Below are 12,168 nucleotides of genomic sequence, written 5' to 3'. Positions count from 1 at the left end.
GGAGCCAGGCGGCGGGGGCGGGCTGGGGCCGGGCCGGGGGCTCAGCGGGGCTGCCCGGCTGCAGCGGGGCGGAGGAGCCGGCGCTGGGAGGGTCGGGCAGGGCCTCCCCGCCGCCGCCGCTCAGCCTCGCCTCGCTGCTTTTCCCCCGGGGCAGTGCCCCCATCGCGTCGGTGCCGTGCCAGCCCCTCGCCCGTGCCTGCCTCTGGTCGTGCCGAGCACTCAGATGACAGAGTATGCTGAGTTGGAATGGACCCGCAAGGTTCGTCGAGGCCAGCTCCGGGCCCTGCACAGAACATCCCCAAGAGTCACACCATGTGCCCGAGAGACCTGTCCATCTGCTCCGTGAGCTCTGTCAGGCTGGTGCTGTGACCACTGCCCTGGGGAGCCCGTTCCAATGCCCGACCACCCCTCTGGGTGAAGAACCTGTCCCTTACATGCAACCTAAACCTCCCCTGACACAACTTCAGCCATTCCCTCGGGTCCTGTCACGGGTCACCACAGAGAAGGGATCAGTGTCTGCCCCTCCTCTTCCCCTCATGAGCAAGTTGTAGTGTGCAACGAGGTCTGTCCTCAGTCTGTTCTCCAGGCTGGGCAGACCAAGTGACCTCGACTGCTCCTCTCAAGGCCCTTCATCTTCATTTCCCTCATTTGGACACTCTGGGCGGAGACCCAGCAAGGACATGGGGAGCGCCTCTCCAAAGCGCACTGGTGCCTAGCTGGCTCTCACAAACCAGTGGGTCATTCCTGGGCTCCACCAGGGTGCAGAGCTCCAGAGTTCCTCCAAGGCAAGGAGACCCAGGGATTTCTCTGCATTGCAGCAAGGACAGCCCTCTTCTTGAGCTGTTCTGGGTCTTCCACCTCCTTCAGCTTCCATGGGTGGCATGGCACATCCCTGCATTTGTGAGCTGTGCGTGGTGCAAAGGGCTTCTGTCAAACCTTTTCTGCCCTTGCTGTATGTCTTACTGATGAGAGGGTCCAGGTGAAGCCTGAGCTTTATTTGGGGATGTAAAGGTAATTCTGCTGGATTATTCTTTCAGAAAACTATTGAAAGGGTTTTGCATACCATCCCTGAGATCCTGGAGGTTTAGAGGTTTCCTTGTACCAGACTCACTGCTGCTAGGTGAGTTCCCCAAGCTGAGTTGGTCTAAAGGTACCCTAAGAAATACAAGGAGAAGAAGGGTGCAAACTCCTAGAGAAAGGAAACAGGAAACAGAGCGGGGGGGTGGGAGGGGAAGGGGGGAAGAAAGAAGGAAAATCCATCTCATTCTGACAGCAAGTTTCTCCTGCGTTGTGGGAACAAAACTGTTCTTGACTAGGCTATAAGAGTCCAGAATGCTGTGAGATGCAGGGAAAAGGAGGTGTGGGAGCTGCAGGCACTGACGCAACTGGCTCCAGCAAACTACTCTAACACTACCAGGAACAAAGAGTCCCAGAAGCACAGCCTGGACTGGGAGTGCTCTTCCCATCAGTCCCATTCCTGTGACAGCTGTTGCACATTTATGTGGGATCACCTGCCTGGAGTCCTGCATCATCCAGACATAGCTCCACTTCTTGCCCTACCCTCAGCCTCACACTACCCATGTGAGGCCTTGGGCTTTGTTGAAGGAATTACCCCACCTGCCAGGATTTATGCCACCATCAGCAGGGCTTGGGACTGCTTGAAGAAGACAAGTTGCCAATCCACTGAGTAAATAGGTTGGTTATTTATCTGAAGTGTAGAACAGCTTGAGCTGAATGCCTCCAAAGAGGAACAATCCAAGTTCCCCACCCCTCACATGACAGTTCTGACCACTAGTAATGTTAGGATCTGGGGTATTCCCGTTCTTTATTGGGTTCTCTCACTGTCTCTAGGCGGGCTGTTCCTTCTCCTATCTCTAAGACTGCTGTGTCAGCTGACCTAATGATGGTAGCAGCCTTCCTTGCTTCCTTATCTTCCAGCTCGAACCAGCTCTGGGGCCCCCTTTTACTTAACTTGGTAAAAGTTCAGCCTATCTGGGTGGAAGTTCACAACTTGTGGTCTAAGGCTTCATCAAATTTAGCTCCTGATGCTAAGCGAGTTCTGTGTACCAAGCACATAACAGGCTTGCAGTGTTAGGAGATTAGGAGAGTCAATACCAGGAGCAGAAGAAAGACAGCTAAGAGGGCCATGTTTTGCATCTGTGCCTGGTGGAACCTGTGGCCCAGACTTTGTCAGCAGGGTTCCCTGGACAGCCTGATTAGGATGAAAAAATAATGGACTAGAAGAAGTCACAGGGTGCCTGACTGTGTTCAGCCCCAGCAGATGTGCCCGCCAGGCTGGAGAATGCTGCTTGGAGCCTCATCTCCCCCAGCCCTGCCCAGCTGACCAAGAAGGGTCTGCAGAGCACTTTGTAGCATCCTTACCCAGCAGCTGAAGCAGCTGAAGCAGCCTGTGAGGAGGAGAGGGGAAATATGGATGCACACTGGGGTTGGTGGGGCATGGCTTTGAGATGTGCTGCCCTGAGCACACCCCGGGGCAGGGCCCCTTGGTGCCAGGCTTCTCTCACACTCACAGGCTAGAAACAGGCTGGTAGCAACATGGAGTAGGAGGCAAGAGATACAGAGAGCAGAGACAAGCCCCGAAGTTAATCATGGAACATGTAGTAGGAGGGAGAAGTATGACAAGAGACACCTGACAGACAGAAAAAGGATGTCTAAGTCTGTTCATTCCCTCTTGGTTACATATGGGAAAACTGAGGTGGAGGAGGTGGTGAGCAGCTTGGTCCAAGCTCCATGGCTGAGGGGGGATTTAAGCTGTGATTGCCCAAGTCTGCTTTGCTCCCCATTGGCCATGGTCCCTGCTCAGATGCTCTCTTCAGCCTGCTGTTGCCTGTTTCTGTTATGTGCTGGCAGCTTTTTCTGAGAATGGTGCCCACCTGCACAGCTGCAATATCTGCAAACACTCCCCACATCTGACTCTGGTGGGGGAACACACCAAGAGCTCTCCATCCAGCATGAGAGAAGAGAGATTCAGAAACCTCCCTGGCCAGTGGCTTATCTAGCTGGGGCTCAGCACTGAAACGTCACACACTTTGGCTTGCAAATTAACCTCTGCTTGGGCTGTAACAGAAAGAGACAGCCAGGATGTGTTTTGGCTTCCTGGAGACACCAGAAAGCTGTGTGATCACCAGATCACCCAGCCCAGGCAACCCTGGCAGCTGAGCCATGAAAGACAAAAGATCCCTGGGTCCAGGAGGATTCAGCCAGGCAGTCCGTGCTGCAGCAGGGCTCTTTGCAGGGTGGTGACTAGGCAGGGCATCTCCTGGCTGAAAGGCAGAGGCCTTCACGTTGGTCAAGCCCTTTCCCTGCACAGAAATGTCTGTGGCTGGGGGAGGATGTGATGCATTTCAGATCTGCGTCGTGCTGTGAGGAAACAGCGTCTGGTCTCCGTTCCTCACAAGATAAATGTCAAGACATGCTTCCAGTAATGGATGCCAGAACTTGGCAGGCTCAGACGTGTGCCTGCCTGCCCACTAGTGCTCTTGCTCAGCACAGTCCCCTCCCTGCTTCCTGCCTGGCTGGAGAACATCCTGGAATTGCCTGGGGCTGGTGGGTGAAGGCTGCTGGGTCGCCTGCAGAGATTTCAGCTGTGCTTCCTCTTTGAAAATAATCCGGAGTGGGCTCTGGTGCACAGAGCTTTTCCTCGGATCTAACCCTGTGTCACCAGACAAATGTGCCACAACATGGCAGCCTCTTTCTGGAGGGAGGATGAGCCTGAGCATCCACTGGTACAGACCCTGAAGGGTATTTGTGCTTCAGCTGGTCAGGCCAAGCCTGGACATGGGCAGAGGGTGCATTGATACCCCTTACCCAAGGGTATCAATGTGGGGGACTGGGCCAGATCCTCAGCATGTGTGTGTCTCTGTCTACAGTCCAGCTGCCCTTTGGGTCTGAGATTATGTCTCTGCTCTGTTCTTTTTGCCATCAGGGCCTTCATATGTGCTCCTCTGTGCTGGTGGCCCAGTGACTGCAGCCAAGCTGTCCTCATGCAGCATTGTCCACTGAGCTCAGGAGAGATGGAGTTACCTTGGAGCTGAGGAAGGATGCCTTGAGAAGGGCCTGGGGTGGCAGGATTTGTCCTTCTAGGCTGAGGGCTACTCTGCCTCAGGCAAGGGTGTTCCCTTTGAGGAGCTCATGGCTTCTATCCCTTTCTTCAGGCCAATGCTTGCCAGGCAGCCTCTCCTCACCTCTGTGCTTGGTTATTGTCAGAATGCAATTAAGCCAAAGGGTGATTGCATCTCCTGCTTGGGCTGTAATGTAATCACTGCCGGGGCCACGGCAAAGGCTCCCTGAACAGCAGCCTGGAATGTGGCAGATGCATGGGGCTTTTTCAAGCTGTTATTTGAAACTCCAGTTTCTGATCTCCCCTGGGTGTGGGTTCCCAGATAGGTCACAGCACTGGGGTGATCTGCAGCACATCCCTGCTTCCTCCAGATAAAGGATGTGCAGAGGAGCATCTGTGTGCACCCTTAAGCCCAGTGCAGCTGATGGCAGGAAGGAGCTGGATGGCTCAGAGCAGCCCTCCCTCACACAACCACCCTGCTCATGGCACAGCCCCAGTGTCCCCACCACAGCTGTGCCCTGTGCTGCTGGCAGAGCTGCTGCAGGCTACATCTCATACAGGTGTGAGCAGAGACTGCCCGACTCTGATGGGATGCCCTGGAGGTTCACAAGGCAATCCCTGGATGTTGCTGGGCTGCTGCAGCCATCCTGCCCATCCCACTGTCACCCAGCTGACTCCTGCCATTCTCCAACGCCTCCTCATAACCCTACTTTCCCCACCACGCCAGCTGCCAGAGGCTCTGTGGGGCGACCCAGCTCCCCCATCACAGAGGGAGGACTCACTGCCCTGAGCGTGGGATGGCACAGGCTCTGGTGAACTGCTGTGTAAGAGAAGTGCTGCCCAACAAGGATGACCCTACACCTTCCCCACAGCCCTCCAGGTGCTCCCCACCCTTGTGAGGCGGCTGTTGTTGTGGAAGGTCCCCACTCCATGAGAGGAATGAGGCAGGAGCCAGTGTCACCCTGCTCATCGTCGTTCCTGGGAGGGGAAACATCTGCCACTGTGTGGGGTGGGTGCCAGGGAAGGGGAAAGCCACAGGTGTCAGGAAGATGGCTCTGGCCCATGGCACACCTTGCTGGGGGTTATGTCAAGGTGGCAGCTCATCCACCAGTCAATGTCCCACCAGGGTCCCTGGGAGCCACAGGCACCCACAGAACTCCTCCTGTGGAGAACAAGGAGGGCTTGCTCAATGCAGCAACAGCAAGCAGGGTGATGTCACCCAGCCACAGCAGCAGCAGCACCGTGGAAAGGAGACGAAGGGAAACGCAGGGCCAAAACCCAGTGCTGAGTCAGGTTGAGCAAGAGTCGCCTCCCTCCAGCCTCCAATCCCCACCGATTGTGAAATGGACACTGGGGCCTGGAGCAGGGCCTCCACCCTCCATCCTTATCTTTGCTCTTCCTCCTCCAGGACTGTGCCCATGGCAGCAGGAACTTGTGCAAAACCAGGCTGAGAAGCTCTGGGGCTAATTAATTACTAGCTGCTGGTAATGCTGGCTGGGCCCCTGGGGACTCCAAGGCTAGAGCAGAGGAGAAAGTGCAGAGAGATACTGGAAAATTACTGTTTAATTCTTCATCATTACATCTGAGTATACAGCATCTGGTAGATGAGAGACAGGAAAAGGCAGATAACGACCCAGCCACTGCGAAGCTCTGCAGCCCTTCTCTTCCCCAGCAGCAGGGGCAGCCAGGCCCCTGGAGGGATGGCTCCAGCCTTGGGGAAGGTTCAGTGCCCAGTGGGATGTGAGTCCTTGGGCTGGCACTGCGTCTTCCTGGCCCTGCAGCCATCAGTACTCCTGCTGAGTGTCGCAGCCAAGGAACTCTATTCGCAGGGCAATGTGGTTGTGCCACTGGCGGGGGTGTATCCTCACAAAGCGGGCAAAGAGAGGGGACTCCAGGGTATTCGTCACTGTGCTCTGATGGTCTTGGTTTGCCTTGAAAATCTGGAGAGGAGAGAGAAACCAGGGATGCGCTTTCCTCTGCTGGCACAGTGAGGACAGGATCAACCCAGACAAACACCCCTTGGAATGCTTTAAGGAAGGAAAAAGCACAGCCTGGCTCACTGCTCTTGGAAAGAAATCCTGTGAGCATGTTTGCTGCCAAGGGCTGTGCTTGCTGCCCTGGGGGTGGCCGTGAGCTCTGGCCATGGAGCAGCTCTGCCTACCTTCTCCTTGCCATTTTGCAGGACCGGGCTCCAGTGCACGCCGTCCTGGCTGATGGACACAGCAAACTCCTTCACAAACATCTGGGTGAAGAGAGCTTTGGCACCTTGGGTTATGATTGCAGTCACCTTCTTGGTTACTTCGAAGTCCACCTGCAGCCACTCTCTGGGGCTGTTGCTCTGGGGAAGGACAGACTGCCTTCAACCCTCCAGCAGCAATGAGAAAGACACACTCACTGCAGCTGAACCAAGCTGGCCCTGCACTTCCCTGTGCTTCACCTGCCCTACCAGGCATCTGGTGGGAGCTGCTGGGTGCTAAAGCAGTGTGGCAGTGGGTGGGCAGCTCGCACGGTGCTTGTGGCTGCACACACTTCCCACATAGCCCTGACCAGGACATCCCTGCTTGGATCCCAGCTGCCTGCCTGGTATCTCCTTGCACCTTTGGCTACCTTTGGCCTCCAGGCGTTGGTCCTGCCCTGAAGGTTCAGGCGGGCCAGGGCGGATGTCCAGCTGGAGAAGATGTTGGCACTGTAGGAGGATGCAGAGATGCGCTGGTCAGGAATCCTCCTGTTCTCCATTCCTAAGGGCATGGAGCAGCCTGGAAGAGAGGAGCAATGCTTGTCATGGGGTAGAACAGACCCATCATGGAGATGCCTTCTGCCTGCTCACTGCTCTAGCTGCCCTCGATGCCTTTTCCCTGGTTACAGGTTCTCCTGTCCCTTGCTGCAATATCATGGTCCCTGCACTGCTTGAGGCCCCTGTGTGCAGCATGGCTCTGGCCAAACTATTCCCACCTTCTTTTCCCCCTGGAGATTTTATCTAAGAGGAATGTGAAGAATTTATGTTGTAAGGAGACATAAGAACTTGTCTCCAGGGAAAGGACAAGAATACCTGGCAGGGAGACACCCTGCATATGTATGATCAGGTGTGCCTGTGCACAGCAGCTTCAGAGCCAGCTGGCAGGTTTGGGGCATGGGCTGACAGCACATCCACTGCTGCTTTCAGCTGCTGCAGAGCAGGTGTGCAAAGCCAGAGAAAGGATCCCAGGGTACCATTTCCTCAGGTTGCACTGTTGATCAGAGCCATCTCAACTTCAACTGGCAAAACCAGAGTAAAAGCCAACGGCATCTGTCTCTGCTTGTTCCCTGCTCCCACAGGCTGAGGCAGCAGCTCCCCATTTATCAGCTTAGCTGCTGCTGGAAGTTTCCTGTGCTTCAGTAAAAAAGTGATGGGGAGAGCTGACCCCAGGCTCTCCCTCTGGTACTGTTATCTCTAAGACCACCATGAGACTTTCCAGCTTTGCTCCCTCAACACCTCAGTGCCATCTCCAACTCCCTCCTTCCCCCTCTGAAAGTGCCTGGGAGTCCTGGCACGCATGGAGCTGGCACTCAGCACCCCAGCAGATCAGAGCCCAGTTTGGGTGCTCGGTATCTGTGGGTGGGACGCACTGTTGAGGTCGCAGCCGAGGAGCTCCATGCGCAGCGTTGGCCGGATGTTGTAGTGGGTGGGGTGGACGCGGAGGTACCGGGCTACGATTGGGGGGTTGAACCGGTTTTCTTTCACCCCAGTTGCATCCACATTCCCAAAGAACAGCTGCAGGAAAAAGGAGGGAAAGAATTGTTGTACCAGCGGAAAGAGAGATAGACAGGACAAGGATTACTGGGGAGAAAACGTTCCTGTCTGGCACTTCTGTATCTTATCACTATCCTTACAAAAATGGCAGCTCAGGAGAATGATTTGAGATGTGATTCAGGCCAAAGAAGTGTGAGTGGGCCACTGAGAAAGAGAAGAAGAAACTTAGTGTCTGTGCAAATTAACTTGGTATTATATTTTCGCCAAACAAGGGTGAGAAAAAGAAGGAAACAAAAGTCAGTCCTCAAACATTTGAACCTGGGAAAAGTTGTAGCCACAGCTGGTGCAATGGAGGCTTTTCTGGATACTCTTCTCCCAGAGGATTGATCAGCTTATGCATATTTAGGTTGTGGGTTTTTTCTAGTGACTATAGATTCTCCAAATCATCTGCGTCTGCACATTATTTTTAGAAAGGCAAGTTTGCCTTTGGGGTCAAAAAAGATGTTCAGGTAAAATCTTATGCCTAGTTCTAAGTAAAATGCAACATAACATTAAGAGGTGGCTCTCACAGCCACCTGGGATGGTGGAAAGAGGTAGCTCAGACAATTCAAAATGAGACAGATGGACACAGACAGCAAGTCCCTTGCAGATCTGTGATTCAGTCACCTGGCACTGAATGGTCCCTGTTCCTGCCCTAATCCCAGGGGCTCAGGAGATCTCTGCCTTGTGTACAGAGCTCCCCAGCCCTCATCACCCCAGGACACCCCATTCTGGGAGGGCATTCTCCTCAAGACCCTTCACCTTACCATCTGGGTGCTCGTGGCATTTCCCTTGTATGTCTTCCACCTTCGCCCATCAAGGCTGTAGAACACAACAAACTGGGAGATGTAGAAGCTGGAGAACTTTTGTCGGGCCCCTTGGGTTTTTATGCCATGAATAATCATGGGATGCAAAAGATCCACCTGAGAATGAAAGCCAGGAATTCACTTCCGATGGAAAACCCAAGCCATGCTCAGGAAATGCCCTGTGAACCCGTGAACTCGCTGCCTCCTGACATAATTGAGGACTGGTTATGAAAGTAATTAAAACAGTTGCAAGTCAGCCAACAGCTGGGAGAGGGCAGGGGAAAGCTGTTTGGAGAGGCAACCTCTTCTTCCTTGGTCTTTGGGAGATTTTTGCACAATGCAGTGCTGCAGCTGGACCATCAAGTGATTCTTCTGCTGCACTGAGGATGGGTATGGGGGTCAGGCCAGCAGCAGCCTGACCAGAGCAGCTGCCATTAGGATCTTAGTGCTCCCCTCTCAGAGGGAAGAGGGAAACAGCAGATGTGGTGGGGAAGCACTGCCCATCCATGAGCCCTTCTGCACAAGCATGACCTTGCAATGTCCCCAGTGGTGCCTCCAGACACAAGGCCTCTCTTACCTGGATCCAGGCGTTGCTGCGGTCGGTGCTCCAAGCATTGATGGAGCCACTGTTGTCCAGCCTGGCCAGATAAGGAGCCCACTGCCCTGCAAGGAGAGAGCACAGACACGAGGGTGCTGCTGGCCCTTGGTGCTGCCTAAGGTGGATCCACAGGACTGGGCCTGAGGATCACCCTGGGGTTTAGCAGCCACACACAGGGTGGCAGAGCACTGGCACGGTGGGCCAGCCATGTGGGGAGGCTCCAGGTCCTGAGTAGGATGCTGGCAGGGGCATGGATGAAGGACTCTACCAGAGGCCCAGTGCAGCAGAACTTGGGGCAGGCAAACACATGAGTTTTGTTGGCTGAAGCTGCCCCGACCCCACCTGCCCTCCAGCTACTCACCATACTGCCCGGAGGCTGTGATCTGAAAGTCTGCAATGCTGCCTGAAGCCATACCCAGGGCATTCCGGCAGTCTGCAGGGAACAGGGGAGGACAAAAACCAGGGAGAGTTGGTTAGATAACAAAAGTCTAGGCTGGGTAGCAGCCTTCAGGCTCAGGGAGGTTTTCAAGCCTCCAGGCTTGTTTCTCTCACACCAAGGGATGGGTTTCAGAGGCTTTCACATCCATCCCTGAATTTTAGGGGTGCTGGAAGTCCTTGCTTCCACCCCCCATGTCAAAAGCAGAGAGTTTCCAGCATCAGACACAGCAGCCTCTTGCCAAACTCCTTTCCCTGAGTCCATGACCTCTCATTCCCATGTCCTAATGTCCCAGCAGTGCTGACAAGTGTCTCCTTCCTATACCCATATCTTGCTCCTGGGCCTTTTTGTTGCTAGCCAGCATCTTTTGAAAACAAATATCACATTGCTAAAGGAAAGTCTACCTGACACCCCTGTCTCTCTTTGTCTCTCTTCTGGTCTGCTGAGCACAGGGATGTTTGTCTCTTATAATAACCATTATTATTAGCGACTTGTCACACCTTGGCATCTCCACTGTGTGTCAAATGCTCCTGGGGAAAATGCAAATTTGAAATCTCAAGCAGATATTTAACTTACGGCAATGTTTTCTGGCTGACATTTAATATTCTTTTAGAAACAGGAGAGAGACTGTCACAGTGTGATAAAATAATACTCTCCCATACCACTTCCCCAATGTTTACTCATGGTCAGTTAGAAACGTTCTGGGGTGGAAACAGAGGTTTACTGTGGATTTTGCAGTTGCTCTTGGAGCTATTTCTATCAGACCAACCTGTAGTCAGGCAGCATCACTCACTGCCTCGTGTCATCGCTCTGTGCCTCAGTTTACCTCCTGACATATGGCTAGGCAGCTGGGCACTGTACCTTACTGACAGCATGGGCAGGGACCAGCCCATGCATGCACTTGCTTGGGTAAGTGCATTTTATGGAAGGTCCAGGGACCCTCAGATTTGGAAAACAAGAGCTCTTGGAGTAAATATTTGCAGGCCAATGAAGCTGGTCTCCCAGCCTTCACCCCAGCTGTGTCCCTGACTCTGTGTTCTCTTCTGGGCTGTGCAGGGTGGCAAGGGCTGGAGTAGTGACTTTCATTCAGAGTGAAAGCCCAAAAGATCCCATTTGGGTCACCCCAAGAGAAATGCTGAGAGATCTGGGGGAGGAAGCTCAAATACACGCTGGTTGTGGCTGTGGCCCAGGTGGGTCAGGGCACAAAGAGATCACTCACTCAGGTCATACACGAGGAAGAGGGCACTCATCCCAGCCTGCTGGTGCTCTCCCACTTTGCACTCCACCCTCCAGATCCCAGCGTGTGAGGGCCACATCTCCACTGTCCCGAAGACACCTGGCCAGGAACAGAGGGCAGAGCAGAGAGGAGTTACTGCCTGTAATGGGATGCCACTGTGCCAAGTGCTGTGCAACCACAGGCACAGAATATTCCAGATCCACTCCCCCTCTGTGGTATTCCTCCGCAGGAACTTCCTAAGGGCACAAACATGAAGCCCTGGCAGAGGGGGTGCACAGTGCCTGCGCTGCATCTCACCAGGATAAAGGTTGTAGACTCCCATGCGATACTCCTGGCTAGTCCGGACGTTGAACAGCTGCCCATGGAAGTGGACAGAGTGGATGTCCTCAGTGCTGCCCATGTTCAGGAGGTGCCATCGGACCCGTTGCTGCTGGGCCATCACCAGCCCGGGCAGGGTGTCACTCACATAGCCGTTGATGGCTGGGAAAGGCAGGTGTCAGGAGGGGCTCGAGGCTCTGGGGTATTTCCATCCTGGTATAGGTTGTGGGATGGAAAGGGCAAGGGCAAGGGTCCTCACCATGGAACGAATGGTTTCTCTTAAAGTCAGGGTTGTCCTGCTGGATCCGGCAGGGAAGGCGGCAGTTCCTCTTCACGTTCTCCGGGAAGTACCAGCTTTTGGTCTCGTCAAAGATGGTGAAGAGCAGGGAGAACTCCTGCACAGCCAGCTGCCTCCTGGAAATGTAGCTCAGCACCCCATGGTTGCAGATGATCAGTGGCCCGATGAGGCCTGAGTGCAGGTCCTTCTCCTGCCAAGGAGCCAGGAAATAAGGGTTTGCCTCCGAGCAGGAGGCAGCACTGACGCTGGCAAGAGGCACAGCAGAGAGAAAAGCGGTGAACCCATGTGCATCCCTGGCCTGGCTTCCACTCTGGGCCACGTGCAGGGAGGGAAGGACATGTTGGGTTCATTGGGGCATCCCCACTCTGCCCTGAGCTAGGAAAAGCTGAGCAGCAAGTGTTTGCATGTGCTCTCAAGAGACATGGTGTCTGTCTGTCCAACTGTCTGACAGTCCCTACTGCGTTGGACCCAGGGGCCAAATCCAGGCAGATTGGGCAGAGGGGTAAGGAACCACAAAATGCTGATTTCCTGCAAGTGTCATAAGCTGGAACAACTGGGGAAAGGGGGGGAAGGGAAGGGAAGGGAAGGGAAGGGAAGGGAAGGGAAGGGAAGGGAAGGGAAGGGA

General features: G+C 54.3%; 1 protein-coding gene across 1 annotated transcript in view; it reads right to left on the bottom strand.

Annotated features, from left to right (window-relative positions):
* Positions 1 to 5,626: 5,626 nt before the first annotated feature.
* The window catches only part of F8 (coagulation factor VIII), a 24,752-nt gene continuing 18,210 nt past the window's right edge, over positions 5,627 to 12,168 (bottom strand). Inside the window, exons 18-27 of the mRNA XM_042040120.1 lie at positions 11,505 to 11,733; positions 11,225 to 11,407; positions 10,910 to 11,026; positions 9,616 to 9,687; positions 9,234 to 9,319; positions 8,618 to 8,773; positions 7,688 to 7,832; positions 6,689 to 6,837; positions 6,243 to 6,419; positions 5,627 to 6,021 (exon numbers count right to left, since the gene is read on the bottom strand). Coding sequence (XP_041896054.1) covers positions 5,866 to 6,021; positions 6,243 to 6,419; positions 6,689 to 6,837; positions 7,688 to 7,832; positions 8,618 to 8,773; positions 9,234 to 9,319; positions 9,616 to 9,687; positions 10,910 to 11,026; positions 11,225 to 11,407; positions 11,505 to 11,733 — 1,470 coding nt within the window. The 3' untranslated portion in view covers positions 5,627 to 5,865. The remainder of the gene's footprint in view (positions 6,022 to 6,242; positions 6,420 to 6,688; positions 6,838 to 7,687; positions 7,833 to 8,617; positions 8,774 to 9,233; positions 9,320 to 9,615; positions 9,688 to 10,909; positions 11,027 to 11,224; positions 11,408 to 11,504; positions 11,734 to 12,168) is intronic.

This window comes from Corvus kubaryi, unplaced genomic scaffold (assembly GCF_017639235.1).
Source record: "Corvus kubaryi isolate FWS band 111438036 unplaced genomic scaffold, C.kubaryi_AGA036_p1.0 37395, whole genome shotgun sequence".
Lineage (NCBI taxonomy): Eukaryota > Metazoa > Chordata > Aves > Passeriformes > Corvidae > Corvus > Corvus kubaryi.
The sequence above is the reverse complement of the archived record's forward strand: the minus strand, read 5'-3'. Positions and strand labels throughout refer to the sequence as shown.